This window comes from Cyprinodon tularosa, unplaced genomic scaffold (assembly GCF_016077235.1).
Source record: "Cyprinodon tularosa strain WSP-4 unplaced genomic scaffold, ASM1607723v1 ctg5, whole genome shotgun sequence".
NCBI lineage: Eukaryota > Metazoa > Chordata > Actinopteri > Cyprinodontiformes > Cyprinodontidae > Cyprinodon > Cyprinodon tularosa.
Window position 1 is genome coordinate 690,720 of NW_024039229.1, and position 18,942 is coordinate 709,661.

The 18,942-nt window shown below is 37.8% G+C and overlaps 1 protein-coding gene across 1 annotated transcript in view; it reads left to right on the forward strand.

Annotated features, from left to right (window-relative positions):
• Window positions 1–15,330, forward strand: part of grin2da (glutamate receptor, ionotropic, N-methyl D-aspartate 2D, a) — a 277,394-nt gene extending 262,064 nt beyond the window's left edge. The window contains exons 17-19 of the mRNA XM_038302815.1: window positions 4,877–4,938; window positions 5,118–5,288; window positions 9,980–15,330. Coding sequence (XP_038158743.1) covers window positions 4,877–4,938; window positions 5,118–5,288; window positions 9,980–13,108 — 3,362 coding nt within the window. The 3' untranslated portion in view covers window positions 13,109–15,330. The remainder of the gene's footprint in view (window positions 1–4,876; window positions 4,939–5,117; window positions 5,289–9,979) is intronic.
• The last annotated feature ends 3,612 nt before the right edge of the window (window positions 15,331–18,942 follow it).

The following is an 18,942-nucleotide window of genomic DNA, read 5'->3' on the forward strand; positions in this document are numbered from 1 at the left end:
AGCCAAAGGTAAACATTAACCCACTCTACCTGAAGTCAAAAACAACACATTTATAATGCAGTATGCAGGTCAGCTTTATGTCTGCAGGTATATGAATAAATTTATATCATAGGGTGGGGAAAAAATAAAGCTCATAAAACACTTTATGTTGATGTTATTTAAAACTTGATAAAGATGAAGTTTTTTTTTCTTTCTTTTAGAAACCTAAGAAAGTAGGCTAGTAATTTAGTGTTGCAAAACTAGGAGTGAGTATTGGTTTAAGGGTTTTTAACTAACAAATGGCCACTCTGTGTTTCAGGCTACAGCTGCTCTCAGACGTTTGGGTTTCTCTTTTTCAGATTCTTCTTTTTCTAAATGGTTATTCCATTTATACTGCAGTTCTGCATGCTGGAATGCTTTGAGATGTTACGTCAACTTACTTGAATCATTGAGAGTCATTATCCCCCCACAATCCAAAGAAACAATTTGAACTCAAAACAGAAAATCCAGAAATACAGCATCCACCATAATTATTGCTACTCTTGTTCAAACAGTAAAAAATCCTTAAAGCAAAGTGTGTAATATTTACAGGGATATACAGTCAAAAATGTAATATATTATACATAACTATGTTATTTATCATCATCTACGAGCTCAGCCTCTTAACCTTAATATTTGCGTTGCCTTAGAATTATTTATAATTACATAGGAGCGGGTCTCGCAGCCATGGAGGCAGACATCTTTGCGCTACGGCAGCACAGAGCCAACAAACTAGCGACTGCGAGATTGCCCATTACGCTCGAAAGTAACTACGGCAAGTTGAGAGAGATGAACTGAGACGGTACTGAACAATAGATGGCAATATTAAAATGATCTATGTAAACAAACCTCATCATATGAGAAGGTAGGTGATGCGGATGTCGTGGAAGACATTTTGTCCCGTAACGCTCGCCGTACTGTTGGGGGGGAGAAGCGCTGGGGGGGGGGGGGGGGGGTTCATGTTGCTGCGGTCTGCAGTCTGACCGCTAGATGTCGCTGAAAATTACACACTGTGGCTTTAAAGGTGAATAGTGGAGGATTTTCGCAATATTTTTGAAAGAAACCGCCCTCTCCACTTTAAAAATAAAAATGCACATGCACAACCCTGTACCCACTCCTCAGAGCGGATAGCTTGTACACCTATTAAAACACATGTAAAAGCCTATTTCTCCTTCTTCATGCTATGTTTAAAAGTTGCTGTTTGCATCGTTCATAGAAGCTTACTTTCCAAAAGAAGATTTGCAATTTTTCCACTATGTCAGTCTCACCAGTAAGTGAAAATAGGGTTGAGCATGTAGGACGGCCTCACGTAAACATATCACCAAAATGATTGACAATTAGGAGGACCACCTATTTTGCTGATCCACCTAGAAAAAGAGCATCCTCCACTATACCTTTAAGCTAATATAACTTGTTACACTAATGATATGTCATACTGAAAATGCAAATAATTTAACAGCTGTTCCACATTTATGTGAGGCCGTACATCTAATTTCCCCCCATTGAATTAATTATGCATTAGCTGCACTGGCTGTAGACTTATGCAAACAAATAGAATAGATACAGCCTTTATTGTCCAGCAGTAGCAACTTTCAGGTTTAACTGTAGCAAAACAAAGAAGACATAATAAAGTTTACAGGTAAACGTAACACAAAATCATAGGTTTTTTTGTTGCAAACAAAATACATATTTGAATTTTTTCTGCTAATTAAATGCTACGGCTGATATATGGAGGTTTGGGCAATAATGTTGATAAATGCACAACTCATGTACAGAGGGTTTGGTCCTCGAAGTAGCAGTTCCAGTCCCATCCTATTGACTTTTCCTGCATGCTGCAATATATGACAACTATATTAAATAAACTTTTAGTATTTAGTTCACATACACTGAGATATTCATATTGTTTGTGACCGGAATGTGTGAATACCAACAAAATTAATGCACTTTAATGCCAAGCAATTTTCACATTTTCATTTTTTAGAAAAATCTTCTTTTCTGTTAAGTCTAAAGAGTTACGCAACAGTTGATAAAAACAATATAGTTAATTTGAAATGAAAAAAACTGATTAAAGATTATAGTTTTGTGAATAGTGAGGGCTGCTGAAACCCGTGACATAAGAGACTTTCTTAAGCAAATTTGAACATTTCTTTTTCTTCATAAATGTAGTCAAAATAATTCTAAAAAACGTGTTATTCTGCTTCAAGGTTTTTCCAGACTTCTATACTGTGGGTGTCACCAAATGCAGAGTGTACTGTCATAAAAAAACAAGAGAGGAAAAAAAAAACCAACAAAAAACAATCTGCATCCTTCATTCTTTGACGTATAAAAAAACATCCTTCCTTTCAAACTTGTTGTTCAATCATTATCTCATCTTTTAAAGGTTTGCTGATGTCTTGACAAAGCAATTTCTCCCCCAGATAAATGACTCGACGGTGCCAAACATCATTTTGTTCTGCCAATCACAATGTAGCCTTTGTGCTACCTTTGAATTACTTCCCTGTGTTCTCTGTCCCAACCAATATTTATTTAAACTACGAGTACATTTTTGCTTATTTGTATGCCATGTAGGATTGCTTTCCAGAATGGCACACATCATAAAAAGTGCAAATCCAGACCAAATAAGAAATGAAAGAAATTTAATTAAACACAACAGTGCACAGAGCTGACAAAACATGTTTTATTTTTTGTTTTAGTATTTGTTAGACGGGGTTGTTTATGCATCCAATATGATTTAGCAAGGGACTATGCATTCATACTGAACTGCCATAATGAAAAAACGTTTAGCAGTTGCCATGACAGTGGAATGGTAATTTAATCTGAAATTTTGATGAATAAATATATATACACTCATTTTGAGTTTGAAACTTGCCAAATCTTCTTGGAAGAAAACATATAGGGGATTTTTTTTTTGAAAAAGTAAGCTACCATGAGTTCTTTCACCTTTAACTAATGAGCTTCCCTTGTCCTTATTTTCAAATTAAGATTATTTAAGTCGTTTTTAGTGTGGAAGGCTTTGTTGTTATTTACAAAAAAGGCAAAGAGTTACTCTTAGACATGATGATTCTATTATTGTTTAAGCAGTAATTTCTTTATGTTGGTGCAGCAGAAATCACATGAAGGAAACTCAGCCGAAAAAAATGTTCTTTCTGAGAAAATCCTATTGTTGTGATGAGCATTGGATAGTGTTTGTCTTGTTTGCTGGCTTTTGGAGTCACAAAAGGTGATGCTGTATGCATAGAACTCCTTCAGGTGATAATAGCCTTTATTTAATTCCGTAAAAATTCAAAAAATATCCACTGGACTTGGTTTTCAAGTGGATATTTTTTGAATTTTTACGGAATGACTATGACCTGGATGACTGAGAACCTTCATCAGCATAGCCTTTATTTAATGCTTTTCTGCACTGATTGGATAAGGGAGATGTTTCCTAAAATTTCATTGAAAGGATTAAAGATTCTGTACCGCATCTAATGTCAACCTGGTCGAGAATTACTGGAATGATATTAAATATTTGGGAATTTATGCTTGTGTGCAAATCAAAACATGTGCATTCATGCACTCCTGCTGCCTCCATCTTTTGAAGTGTCACATCCCTTTGACTGGAATGAATTACAGTTAAATGCAGAAAGTGAGCAAGTATCATAAGAAAAAAGAATCTTTCTGAGCTCCAATTTAAATATGGAGTATTAGATTATTGGAGTAAGCCGATTCTGAATGAACATTTATAGCAGCGTCTGTTGGGACATTTTAATTCAAGCAAGCCCTTTTACCAATGTCTGATTTTGTACAGTAGTTAGCACTGGAGAAAGATTTATGTTTTGTTTGAGCAAATTTGAAGTTTCCCTCATTGTGGCTGACTAGTGGAAGTCTAATCCATGCGGCACAGCATTATGGAGGGGTTTCCAGACCTCAGTAATTAATCCAAAGGTCAATTTATAATTGGGAATCAGATCCTCTAACTGGGGGCATCATGAAAATGTGTAGAGTGACAGTTTCTGTGCATTTTTTTAGACGCTGAGCCAGGGTGCTCATTTTAAAAGTCCTCTGCAACCCAGTCATGTACATCTTAAGCCTTGTACGTGAAAAGAAAAGGCATCCTTCTCCTCACAACCTCATGCTTTTTGATGAATGCAGTAATGGCCAGCACAGAGAGTCCCATCACACGGGAGTTCAGAGTGTGTGTTTGGGATAGCTTGAGCAGGAAATGTAATGCTTGTGTATTTTCCTCCTTTCATCTCCCATGTGCCGTCACATCACTTTACCCTCAGTGTACCTGCCTCAGACACCCAACCATTTCGCAAATGGCTTCAAAGGGTTTCTCTCTGCCACTAATTCCTCTCGATCTCATAACCTGTGAAGCAAATATCCTCTAGAATTTATCCTTTCAGACCTTTTTGTCTGTTCTTATGACTCTATGGTTTGCTTGCATCAGAAAAACTTTTTTTCTTGCTTTATTAATTGCCTGTATTCACCTTTTTTGTTTAAAGTTTTTGCAAGACTATTTCGAAAAGACTTGTTTCCTTTTTTAATTTCTCTCCATCGTGGTTGACTCCATCATCCCTTCCCTTCTTTCTCATCATTAAGACTCCATTTTTCTTTCTCATTCATTTCTCTTCCACTTTTCTTCTCATGCTTCAGTATTCTGCCTCAGGGGGATAAAACACCTTGATCTCATGACAAAGAGGTGGTAATCCCCTTCTTTGCATTTTTTTACATAAGTTCCCCTTTCCTTTTGCACTGACTGAACTCATTTCCCTAGTTGTCTTTTTGATGTGCATATTCCACGCTTTACCCTTTCTCCTTAAATGTCTCACCTGTTTTACTTTCTTTCTGCCCCCCCTTTTCCCCTTTCTTCCAGATGAGATTGATATGTTGGAGCGCCTCTGGCTGTCTGGAATTTGCCACAATGATAAGATTGAGGTATGATATCTTATCCAAATTTAAGACAGAAAATTACTGTGTGCTCAGTCATTTTTGGATTTATATATTGATAAGTAAGGCAGTCAGATGTTTAATTTATTTAACTTTTACTTTAAGGAATAGTTTTTTCCTTTTTTTGTATTTTGTTTTCTTTCTGCTACTTTATTCTGTTCCTGCAGGTGATGAGTAGTAAGCTGGATATTGACAACATGGCGGGGGTCTTTTACATGCTGCTGGTAGCCATGGGCCTCAGTCTCCTAGTATTTGCCTGGGAGCATCTGGTGTACTGGAAACTAAGGCATTGTGTGAAGAGGTCTGGGGGAATGGACTTTCTCTTGGCTCTCAGCAGAGTAAGAAAAACTATTGTTATTAAAAAAAAATTGTTATTTTTGTTGTTGTTTTTCTTTTTTTTTTTATTATAACCTTTAAATAAAATAAAATGATACTCTAATTATTGATTATCACAAATCATTATTAGGTTTTGTAATATCCAAGATCAAGTTCTTTTAAAATCTTTCCAAAACCATAAACTTTGTGTACCTTTCTTTGTTCAACAGTGATAAGCTCAAAACCTGCAAATTTTGGCCTGTCAGTAACAAACTGAAAAATCTAAATTTATTTATGCTTTAGTTCTAGACAGACCAACCTCAAGGTGTGGGGTTTCAACTAACAATAACTAGAAAAATATATCTCTGTAATGTCTGTAATTTCTTCAATTCAATAAATGTGTGCTTCTTTGCTAATTTCAATTCATTCCTATAATAAACAATAATTCGGATAAAGGCAATAATGTTTAGAAGGTGTCCTGCTCCAGGAGGTTCAGACAGATTCTAAGGCTCAGCTGCTCAGTCAAGAAGTGTAAAAAGATAGTATAAGATAACAGAAAGACACTCCTGTATCAGATGTTATAAACTGGCTCATTGTTAGTCTGAAGCAGTAGATCTAATCAGTGAAACAACCATTATATTCTTTCCAGGCTATATTAACAAAACTGATGCATCACTGATGCAGCAGCAGATGTTTTCATTAACCTAAAGGTTAATAATTTGGGGATTCTTTCTTTTTTTTTTATTATTTCATTAAAGTCAGAAAAAGTACAGATTTTCAGATGCAGTCAGGGTACAGAATACCCACAGACATATAAGAGTGCCAGCATCTTATTGGTACTTGTTTCGGTCTCTCAGTCACGACAAAGGGACAGAGCCCCAAATAGGTTAAAACATTTATTTTTGACATCCTTTTAAGAGTTTTAAGACACCGAGTAAGTATGATCACTTTGCTGTTGTGCAACTGGTTTGTCTTTTTTATGAGTGTAACATTTCTGTAGGCTGAGTGTCGGCAGATTGTAGTGTTTAGTGTATGAAAGGGAAGGTAGTTGGCATGCAAAAGGAATAATAAACAGAAGGAAAAGTATGAAATGAAAAAAAAAATGCAAGAATGAAAACAGAAAAAAGGTATTTTAAAGTGAAGAAATATAGGGTGTGATTTTGCAGAAAAAAACGTCAAGCTGCATTAAAATGTGGGGGAACTTCAAAATTAGAACCAAATCTTGTAGGTTCTAGGGGCCGGATTTATCAAGATCCAATTTTGCGTGCAGTAATTTGCGCTCGCAAACTGGAATTTTGCGCGAGGGGCTGAACCATGGTTTGCGGGTGATTTAACAAGAGCGATTGCGTAACTGGTGGAAGGTGCAAAACTGTTGGAGACGCCCTATTTAAATGATGGTTTTGCGCGTTTTGTGGTTTGCGGCAAAGTAGTTTGTAGTCTGTACAAACTAGTGCATTAAGAAATTTAAATCTTACAGTGACCCCCAACAAAAAAAATAAATAAGTAAATATAGTAAATATATATATATATATATATATATATATATATATATATATATATATATAAATTGGCAACCTTTATTCCCTAAGGTGGTATGTGCTGCAGTAAAAAAAACAAAAAAAAAACAGGTGTTTTGTATTGGCCTGTGACTGTGGATGAGATCCCCGCAGCATTTGGTACGTTGCTCCACAGGCGCAGGGGGAGAACCCCGACCCCGTCGGACAGCACTTCTGAAAAAACGAGATTGGGAGATCCCAGCTCTCGCTGCAACCGTACGCTGGAATGACCCAGATGCAAAAAAGTGAAATGTTGCAAGGAGTTTTGTGATATCTGGTATTGCGTGGGTCCTCCTTGTGGCTGGCTCCAAATCCATTCGGAGTTCCCCCAACAGCTCCAAAATGGCAATGCTGGATAAACGATATGTTTTGATGATCGTTTCCTCGTTCATTGCAAAAATATTCACACGGAGTGAAAAAATGCGTTCTCTGCGTCTCCTTGCTTTATTTCCATGTCTCCTTCTTGCGACAATAACCGCTGCCATGTGTGCGCAATTACGCATACAGACCATTTGCACCTTCTTTTGAAACGTGTTAAATATAGAGTCAGATACCGTTAGCAAAATTGCGTTCAGGTTTGATAAATCACTTTGCGAGTGCTAAATTAATATATTTACATGTTCTCCTCCCACAAGACGCACTTTAGCGTGTAAACGCCCCATATTGCATATTCATTGCAGAAAAAGTACTAAATGGATAAGAGGCGCTATTTAGCACGTTTTAAAGACCAAATCCTTTTAGCACGCTGTTGATAGATCAGTTTGTACATTTTTTAGCGTGCGCAGTGAAATAGCTCACGTTTTAATACACGCAAACCTTTGATAGATCCGGCCCTCGGTGTACAATTCAGCAAATGATTTATTTGGCAAGTAGAAAGACAAATGAGGATGAGGTCAAATGTCAATAGGTAAAATGGTCAAAGATAAGCAGCTCAGATGGATGTGGATATGATCGAAGCTTCAGTCAAGGTTTTTCCTCAGGATATATCAATGCCGTTTAGAAGGGAGGTTGCTAAAGTCAATGACACATTGCAATCAGTTCTTCATTTCTAAACAGATCAGTTCTTACCAGTTGGCACATCAAACAATATTCTTAATCATAACTAAAATTAAACTTTGACATGTTAATAATTCAACCTGAATCTGTCCATGTTACTGGATACGTGAATGGGACCGGGGTATGTTTAACTGTGAGGGCACCTGGAAATTAGTTTATTGTGAACTAGTACTGTGGTGAATTTGAACTACTGTAAACCTAGATTGAACTGCTTGAGAAAAAATAAAGGTGAAAGTAGACCTAACATATACACTAAAAACAGCTTTGTTTTTTGTTTTTTCTTATTGACTTGTTTTAAAACTTAAACCACTTAGTAAACCTTTATATTTAACCACTCTGTGATTTATATTGAATTACTTTTTTAGAATTACTCTTTTTAACATCTTTAAAATAATCACTTATTAGTCCATAAAATACAAGAACTTTAACCTCTGACATAGAAGTCAAAATGAGACTTTCATGTCGCGAGGGGCGCTGGTGCTTCTCTCCAGTAGTCTATGGGCGAGGGGCAGGGTACACCCTAGACGGGTCGGCAGTCTATTGCAGGGCCACACAGAGACAAACAGGACATACAACCATTCACACACACCCTCACACCTAAGGAGAATTTAAAGAAGTCAATGAACCTAACAGTCCTATTTTTGTACTGTGAGCAGAAGCTAAAGAACCTGAAGAGAATCAACACATGCACAGGGGGAACATGCAAACCTAAAGTATTTTGTTATTCTTTGTAGTTTAAACACTCAATTTTGGTTAATAGGGTGAAAGCTATTTCTTCCTTTGACCTAGCTGATATATAGAGATATTGCAAGTAGAGCTTCATTGTAGACAGCTTCATCATGTTCTTTACCTAAAGCTACATTGGGGTGCATTAAGACAAAAACTCTGGCAAATAGTTACTAAGATAAACATTGTCTTTACTTTTCTGCTTGTGTGGCTGGTTTCTGGTACCTTTTTTAGCCCAGTCAATGACTTATTTAAGTTCCAATTTCACAGTGTGCAGCATCAATTGCTCTAGGGACTGAGATAGCACTTCTGTCACTGGGACTGCCAATGCATTTGTCCAGGAGAGCCATTATTATAGTCCCTGCATTAGATCTATATCTGGTGGAGAGCAGAGATTTACAAGAGGCTGTGTGTGTTTTATCATTATTATGGTCTGGATATCATATGAGTCATCTGATCATATGAGGAATAATAGCAATTTTGTGATTTACATGACTACTCTCAGACTGTTAATTGAGCCCCATTCCTCTTCTCAAAGGTGTAAATAAAATGGATTAGAGCAGAGTGTCACAGAAGGGACAGAATTATGACACACATTTCAACTGAGTTTTTTAATTTGGGTTTTTGAAATGTATGATTTTAGCCATTTTTTATGTTCTGTGTCATAGATTTGAACAGAGCAAAAGCACATTTATGAGAGATGGGCAGGGAGAAAAAAATATTTTAGTAGATTAATTGTTTAAACAGAAACAAAGGCATTTGGTTGATAATTTATTTAAAAGCATTAAGGCAAGCAAAAATCCATGCAAGGTCTACTGTTAAAAAAAAAGTAATTGGAGAGCACGGGTGTAGGAACTGAAAACCAAACAATGTATAACAAATAGACATGTTCAAAATAAAACAGTGTTAAAGTTGAAAGAAAAAAAAGACAGAAAATAGACACTAAAGTAAATATTTCTTCTCATTAGAAGACATTTTAAAAATTTTATTTATTTTCTTGAGATGTTGTCTTAAACTCACCTCAATTTTGAAACATCATGTTATTAAACATCAACCTTTTTTCAAAAAAAGAAACATTTTTTAAAAAGATGCACAACTTTTGTTTATGATTTAATCTATCAAAAATGAATAAAGAAGTTAGTCAATTTTAACAAATTATTTGTGCATATGTTTAGTAGAGGTTGTTTCAAGAATTTCTATATATCCCTAAGCTATTGCTTTTAAAATCCCTTTCACATTATTTATTTTATGGATAAGAGGAAATAGACTAGAGTTCTTTTATCAAGACTGGGGGTGTTCCCATCTCTGTTTTTCTTATGTTTTCATATGTTTCTGCCTGCTTATCTAAATATCCTCTCTCTGTTATGTCATCTCAGGGAATGTACAGCTGCTGCCAGTTTGAGGATGAGACAGCTCCAGGAGGAAGTAAAAGCTCTTTGCCCCAATACCATTCTGTAACTACTATGCCTAGTGTCCCTCAACAACACCTTGTTACAGCCACAGTAAACAACACAACAGCCATTGCAATGGTGCAACAGCAGCAGAAGCACCACCAACAGCAACAAGGGCAGACCTACACGACTATGTTACCTGGATCGCCAATCACTACAGGACATTCAGCAATGGCTCTGGGTCCCTCAAACAGCCCTTTATTGGAAGGCCCTATGCCTTGCTCCACCTTCCTGCCTCGTCATGACCGCAGATTGGCCGTTGTTGATCGCTGGAACAGGCCAAAGCCAGAAAAAGTCATGAGTGGAGGCAGCAGTGGAGGAGTGGGTGTTGGAGGAATTGCAGGGGGTATAACTGAACTCCAAGCACAGCAGCAATATCAGCAGAACCTTGGAACACACTGGAGCCATCAGGGAGTGATCCCTGTTGGAGCAGGAGGCGACACAGGGCTAGATGAATATAAGCGCTACTATGGCCCAATAGATCCAGAGGGGCTAGGGGCTAACTTAGACCAACAGGCAGGTCCTCAACAGTCTACCAAAGCCAATTCTCGAGGCTTTAAAGCCCCAGGAATGCCAAGGTTGCCTCCAAAAGGCCCTCAACAAGGACAAGGGCACCTCATTTCTAAGCCACCCCCACCACTTCCATCTTCTCCACGGAGGCCACCCTTCTGGCGCAGAGGAAGCCTTGCTCAGGCAAGGAGAAAAGGCTCAGGAGGTCCACTTTATGAGAATATACTCCCTCTTGGGAGACGAGGAGGTGGAAGATATGGGGCAAGTGATGGAGTTGGAAGGAGGGGTCACAGACCCCCTCCACCACTTCCAGTACCCCTCTCCTCCCCTACACATACACCTACTACACCTTCTTCTCCATGCCGTTTCTACTCAACTTGCTCCAGTGCCTCATCTTCTTCGTCTTCATCTTCATCATCGTCATCATCTTCGTCATCAACTGGGTCACTTTCTCGATCAAATTCCCCTTCATCCTGCTCTAGTGAAAGCTCCTACAACTCCTCACTGAGTTTCCGATATCGAGCAGGGGATCGAGATTTCACGGTGGATGATGATTATGACTCAGATCTTCTTACAGAGGAGTCTAGCCTTCTTTTAGGGTCACGGAAAAAGATGCGTTCCCGGAGAATGTCATCTCGCTCACTGCCATGCAGCCCACCACCTCCTCCAGTCCCTCCGCGAAAACCCCATCCACAAAGAAATTTTGGAAGAGAGAGAACTGGCAGTCAGTTGGCACAGTTGCAGGAGTGGTGGGCATCATGGGGTGACAGAGACCGGGCAAGGGGAGGGACATTGAACAAAGGAGAAGGAGCAGTAAGTAAAGATGAGAAGAGACACCACAAGGAGAGAGAAAGGGAGAGAAAACAAAGAAAGAAAGGAAGAAAAAAGAAGAAACTGGAGGAAAGGGAAAGAGAAAGGGAGCGTAAGCGTCGTAAAGCAAAGAGGAAGAGGAAGAAAGAGGATAAGTTAAGAAAGAGAGAGCGTAAGAGGACAGAGCAAGAGGGTGGGGACCCAGAAAAACGAGAGGAAGTGAAATCAGCAACGCCAGATTTCCCTAATTACCCAGCTTTGAGGCAAGAGTCATTTCGGAAAAAGAGTGAGAGCTCCATCAGAAGCTATGGATGGAACATCCCAGGGGAAGAGGAAAGGAAGAACAGAGAGGGAAAAGAAAGAGATGATGGAGAAGAGGATAGAGGTAAAGAAAGACATCACAGAAGAAGAAATAGCAAGCACCACCCTAACTCTGGTAGGGCTTCTACATCTGTCAAGTTCTGGCGAGGAGGAAATCCTTCTGATACTCTCCCATCTGCATTTCTGCCCTTGTTACCTGCCTCTGCTAAAAGAAAGAAAAGCAAAGGCTCAGACAGAGATGCTGTAGGCATTGAAGGAGAAAGGAGACCACTCCTTGGTAGAAATGAAAGAGGCGAGATGCATTCCAAGGAGGGATTGTCTTTTCATGAGTGGGAATCTGAAGTAGATGATGAAGAAGATTCTGAGTCAGATAGGAGGAAAATAGGCCGTGGAAAAAGGCATAGAGGAGGTAGGACTGTTTCTGAAGAGGAGCGGGAACGTGATAAGGTAGTCGGGATATATTCTGATGATGACGGTTCTTCAGGAGAATTTGGGAAGTTTGAGAGGTACTGGGAGGATCATGAAGGAAGGGCAGTGGGAGGGATAGGGGGAGGGGGGTGGTTTTTTAGCACATATCCTTCTAGAGATAAAGCAGGTAGTGTCAACAGCAGAGATGATCTCTTCCAAGAGCGAGGAGAAAGATGGGGGACTGCAGAGACTGGGTGGGGCTCTGGTGCAGGTGTTAAAGAAGAGAGAAGTTGGGGATCAGGTTCCCATTGGCCACCTCCTCCTCTCACCGCACCCCCTCCCCGTCGATACTGGTCAGTTGACAAGCTTCACATACAGGATGAAAAGAAGAGTAAGCGCAAGACCAAGGACAAAGGAAGGGGGAACACGGCTTGCTCCTCCTGTCATTCACCTCGACATCATCCACACTCCTCAAAATGGGCTCGTTTGACTTCACGAAGCCAGGAAGAGCTGTACCATCATTGTCAGAGTTTTGGTGGTCCCTTGAAGCCAAAACATGACTCCTCATCATCATCCAAACCAGATCGGTCACACAATCTTTCTAAATCTGGAAGCCAGTCAAACATAAGCATCCAGCAACGGACACAAAGAACAGACAAGGATCGAGATCGAGGAAGACAACCATCCCCACCTCTTTCTCTTGTATCGAACTTGCCAGCACCACTCCCAGCCCTTCCGGCTCCTTCGTCCTCCTCTCACTCCATCCATGCTCCTCTCCCTACCTCTTCCTCATCTGTATCCTCTCCCTCAGTGGTCTCATCTGCACCAGGGGCTATTCAGGCCTCCTCGATGGCTTCTGCAAGTGCCAAACTGCAGTACCAGAGACTGCGCTCCGTACCCCAGCCCCAGAGGTTTCCTCAATCTCCTCATTTACCCCTAAAAGCCAAGAGCCTTTGCTCACGAAGGGGCTCAGCTCAGTTCTCCAGTGTGGAGAGTGAAGTTTGATTTAAGCCAGATAACAAAAGTTCTAAGAATGTCCTGCTAGGTCGATGTAAAGGACAGACAATGCAAACATGGTGGCATAGCTAAGTCAGTACACTTCTGAGCCTGTTCCTTAATGTTCTGCACAAATGAACAAACAAACCAGAAAGCTTAACAGACTTGGTGAAGTAGGTCACAAGAACACAGGACCATTTTATTTTTACCGTTGCCTCGATAAAATTTTCTCATTCTGTGACAGAAAGCAGCAATGACTCGCTGAACAGTGCAAAATGGTGAGATCAATTCTGATATGAAAAGAAGTGCTAATAAAGAAGGCATATTTGCTGTTATAAGTAAAGCATATTGAAAGGTGAAACAGGAAAATAGTCAGTGCTTTCAGCGAAATCTCAATACTTTCTGAGGGCTCAGGAACTTTATAGTACTGCACCCACTGCTCTCAGAAGCCTTTAACACAAAACACTGTTCTTATGTTTTCCTATTAAACAAAATGCTTACCTTGATTTTTCTTTATCCCAAGCAAACTGTTTACACTCCCGCAGAACTGTGAAAGCAACCTGAAGCATCTTTGTTGCTTGATTAATGCCTTCTTGTTCAGAGGGACGGGGGGGTGATACCACACCTTTTATTTTTGTTTGCTTCCCTTTCCTCCACTTTCTTACTCTGCTGCTTTTTAGATTTGTTTTAGTTTTTCTTCTGCCAACTTTCTGTGACCTTTACATACCAGTCTTGTTTCCACTCTCTCCCCAGCTCCTCCCTTGTCCTCCCCTCTTACTGCTTCTCTTTGATGTAATTATTCTGTGTGTCTGTGCTTTTCTGTGTTTGTATTCTTGACAACAGGGTAAGTCAGCTGTGACTGATATTCTTCTGGCTTAATGAAAAGCTGAGTGCCAAACTTAAGTAGAGCTCAACATCAACATGTATACTGTTGGCCGCTGTGTTTCATTTTATCTTGCAGATTATTACATCACCTCCAATATGTGCTCATGCTAACACACACATACATGCAAAAGCAAATACTCAAATACTTGTAAGAATACATGCACATCAACAAGTCAAATTATCTAATCTTCTTGAGCAATACATTTTACCATCTTTGTTCTTGTTAAAGCTTTATACTTAAATATCATTTCTTTACTTATGTGTCATGGTTGTTGTTGCTATTGATGGTGTTTTAGATGTCAAGACATGTATTAAGTCTAATACAATGTAATCACTGTGCCATACTACTCAAACCTGGGTACACCTAAAATGTTTTCACAACTACCTAACCACAAAACTGGGGGCAGTTTTTCTTCCTGCCTGTTTTATTGCCTGAATGTAAAGTCAGCCACTGACATGTGTGCTGCACCATTTACTGTAAGACACTTGAAAGTGGAACTTGTAGCACTTCAGAAGGTCTACATGGATGATAAAAAATATCTATATATATATATAAAGTTGATTTGGGTTATTGATGACAAAGCCTGGTGAATAACAATATGTGATCTTGTAGGATGGAGTTCTAAAGATTTACTTCTACCCTTGATCAAAACTAAATTTTTGTTTGGTTGCTTTCATTTCTAGTCTTCAAGTTAGTGCCAAGGCTAGAGAACAAAAAAACAACAACATATTCAATCATTTTTGCTTGCTTTCACCAGGCCATGTGTATTTAAGCAGTTTAGTTTTTGTTTAAAGATTGCTGGTATTATTAGCCTCATGGTAATTACTTCTGTCAAGTATGAGAACAAAGGTATGTTAATGTGTGATCAGAAAGTTATTTATTTTTACTTAGGTATACAATTAGTGCCAGAGCCGTTCTGATGTCACAGGGAAGATGGTTATGATGTGATAAAAGTTGGACTCTGAGTATGAGTACATGGAAGGAACAGAGGCACCTGTTGTGATATTTTGTTAAAAAAATATTAAAAAGCATTTTCCATCTTGTAATTGTTTGATTATAAGATCTAGCTTTTTAAATGATGGCATGGCTTATACCAGCAATTACTTTCGGATCTTAAGCACTCACTTAATTTTACATGTCTCATGTCAATTGTACTTCAAATTAGGTCCTTTTTTATAAACAGGTAAATGCTGATAGAGGTTTTATTGATTGTTGAAATTTCCTGAGCCATTTTTCCCTAACACTTTGGTCAGCTCATGTTGATTGCCTGGAACTGCATCTGAGCCATACATTTAATTTTACTAAATAAAACAAAGAAACTAGCTTTTTAAAATGGATTTTATCATATAGATTTACTCTTATTTTCACAGATTAAAAAGATATATATTTCATAAATATGTAAATAAAAAAAGATGGTGCGAGTTGCTACCATCATGGAAAATGTGAAAAATTTTAAATCTTGCATCTGTTTAAATAACAACATAGGACATGTCTTAAATGATGGCATACTAAACCAGATGGAATAAGTGATTTATTCCTACAAAGACCACCATTGCTTTGCATATTACAATCAACAACTTTTGATAAAAAATATGAAACATGGAAGGACATGCCTCTATACATTCACAAACAGAACTACTCAAATTTGTGTGCAAACTTTAAAGAAAGCCATTGATTTACGTGTGTGAAGACTGTCGCTAAAAAACTTTAATGTCAGTCAGCAAGAGGACTATAGATAGGAAATAATACATGAGCTCAGTTGCACAAAAGCTAGTAGCAGTGTGAACGTAACTTTTGAGTGTTTGCTTAAAAAAATAATAGGCCATTAATCTTTCCCTTTTTCCCTTATGTCTTTCCATTGTGCTGGTGTGTGTCTGCAATTGTAAAGCTGGTATGTTCTAAAAAATGGTATGTGGGTATATTTATTTCCTATAGAAAAAAAAGCCGATTTATATGTATATAATAGTATATTTAAAAACTATCATCTGTTATATAAGTTTGTCTACTAAATTCATGGTATTATCTTAATGAAACTGTCTTTTTGTCTGTGTCTCTCCTTGTCTAAGACCTACTGCCTAGCTCCCTCGCCCCCCGTGAAAGCAGAGACCAGTATGTAACTGTGTTTGTTACAATATTTGAGCGCAGTATATTGCTGCGCTCACATAAGATTAACCATCCGCCTACATTAGCTATCTTCAATAGCTAATGCAAAGAGCTTAACGTATAGTGAAAAAAGGAGAGGTGCACGACTGTCTTAAGACCATATCACTGTAGCAGTGATGTTGTGTGTCAGATTGGGAACTAATTAAATATTTTATGAATACAGCAGGTTTTAACCACAGGTTTCTCATTCTTGATCCTCAGTTTTAGACTATACCCGAGTGAAGAGTAAAGACATTTCTCTGAGACATGATGTGGCTAGTAACACAATGTCATTTTTGGAACTAAGCTGTCGTTTCACTACATTTACCATGCAAGGCGCCCCAACCAAATTATATACACATATATGGTGTCTATCTGTGAAAAAAAATATATATATATTTAGGGGTAATATCCCTTTATAGATGGCAGACAGACAGACTGCTATGGCTGATACAATATATGAAAGAGGAAAAGCTAAATCTGATGTATATAATTACAGCTTTGGCAAAATGGGGCTGTGAAAAAGCTTAGATTACATTAATATTCCATTCTTATATATCTATATATACAGATATAGATAGATCTACATACAAAAACATACATATATATTTATATATATAAATTATGTGTATATAGATCTGTCCATATCTCTTTATACAGAGACACAGATCTATATATATATATATATATATACGGTATATATATATATATACCTATATACAGTATAGAGTAGTTTTTTTCAGCATTAGTAAGGAACACTTCAAAGCTTTATTTCTTTTGATATTGTAACCCTGATTTATGATTAATGGAAATTCTAAGTGCAATGTTACAGAAGATTTGCATAAAATCTAAGGAAAGAATAGACACATCAAATACTTTTTTGCCTAACTTTGGTTTTGTTCTAAATGGGTTACTACACACACACACACACATCTGTCTACCACACAAACACATAAGAAACCACCACACATGTATATGTACCCCTACTTGTAAGTGCAGTATAATATAATCATTCTGATTTAACCACCTGCCTCTGATATGTGCAATTCATTTATATCTATTCCTTACTTCTTACATTTCTCTGCCGCCTTAATTATCATTCATTGTAGAGTAAAATATTATGCCTGTTTTACTCCTTTGTTACTGTTTGAACTTTTCTTCATAGTTAACTTTTCTGGCCCTTTACTTGATAACAAATCACCATACCAAATTACTGCAGTTTCTTTAATGAATCCTAAACTGCAGCATTGTTATTTTCTTACCTTTTTACACTGTACTGGAAGTTGTTTTCCTTTCTTTTTTTTTATATTTGTCACTGTATTTCTGGGTTTGGAAACCATTGAATTTTAGTTACAATGCTAAAAAAAAATACAATAACACACTTATCAGTGTGGCATGGCATGAAGGCCTTGACACTGCTTGATAGTGGCATTTAGGTTATCCCTGTTGTTAGGTCTAGTGTCTTACATTTTCCTCTCGGTGATCCATAGCCTCTTCATTGCTCTCAGGTCAGTGCGATTCTGCTTGCCAGTCAACCTCAGTAACATGGTCATTGAATCAGCAGTATACCTTTTTGCAGTGTAGACAGGTGCTTAGTCCTGCTGAAAAATTAAATGAATATCTTTAAAAAGTGCAACAGGTGAAAGAAGTCTGATCTAAAATGTCCTGATAGATGACTCAGAAAACACAGTGGACCAACACCAGCACCTGGAATTATAACTACCTATGGAAACTCCACACGTTTCCTGTGTCTCTTCCTCCAGACACTGGAACTTTCATTTCATTTCCAAATTAAATTCAAACTTTACTTTCATCAAAGAGGACATTTGGACCACTCAGCAATAGTTCGTATCTTTTTCTCTCAGCCAATATTTTCTTGGCAAAAACATTAAGGCTGTGGTTATTACTTTTCCTGTTACACTTTTTCCTACCAGAGCAATAAATAAATTAAATAATAGATCTCCATGAAGCTTAATGAGCAGGTTATTAAATTATCTTCTTCTAGCCTTGTGGGAAAGATGTAACAACTTCCTCTTATTATCTAGGAAAACATTGCATGAATCAGGAAGGTTTTATTATTTGAAAACATACATGTTCTTATCCACACTTTTGTGTCCTCAAGCATTGATTATTTATTGGGGGTAATGGAGTAAAGGTTATAGAGGTCTACCAATGGCTCAGAGTATCACAGCTTGCATTTTAAGTAAAATAGGCAAATATTGTCACATTACTCCAGTTCTAACATCTCTTCACTGGTTGCCTTGTCAGTTTAGAGCAGATTTTAAGGTCTCGATGCTCTTTAACTTTTGCAGCTTTTTATCTTCTTTGAACTTTTCAGCAGTTTATTTGAAAGGATTCCTTAAAAAAAAAAAGAAATTAGATTCTGTGGCTTAAACTTCTCTTGAAAGATTGTCTTCTGGCCATATGTCCAGTAATCAATGTTCGTCATGGCTATAAGGCCTACTTACCCCGATCATTATGAGGATTAGGAGACCTCTGAGGGTTTATTGAGATACAGTAAGTAGCTTATTGCGGTTTGATACAATAAGTGTCCAATTTTGTACTTTTGTTTAAATCCTTACATTTTTGAGACACAAAAACTGGTGTTTTCATGATCTTTCTGTATATATCAATCATCAGGATTACAAAAAATAAGGACTTGCGATATTTCACTTTGTGTAATAAATCACTATAATACACTTTCTGAAATTAGCGACTAAAATATTTATCATTTTCTCAGTATACAAATTTTCAGTTCTACATGTACACTGACTTAGTGATTTTTTTGCATTGACTGAGATGAAGATGGCAGCGC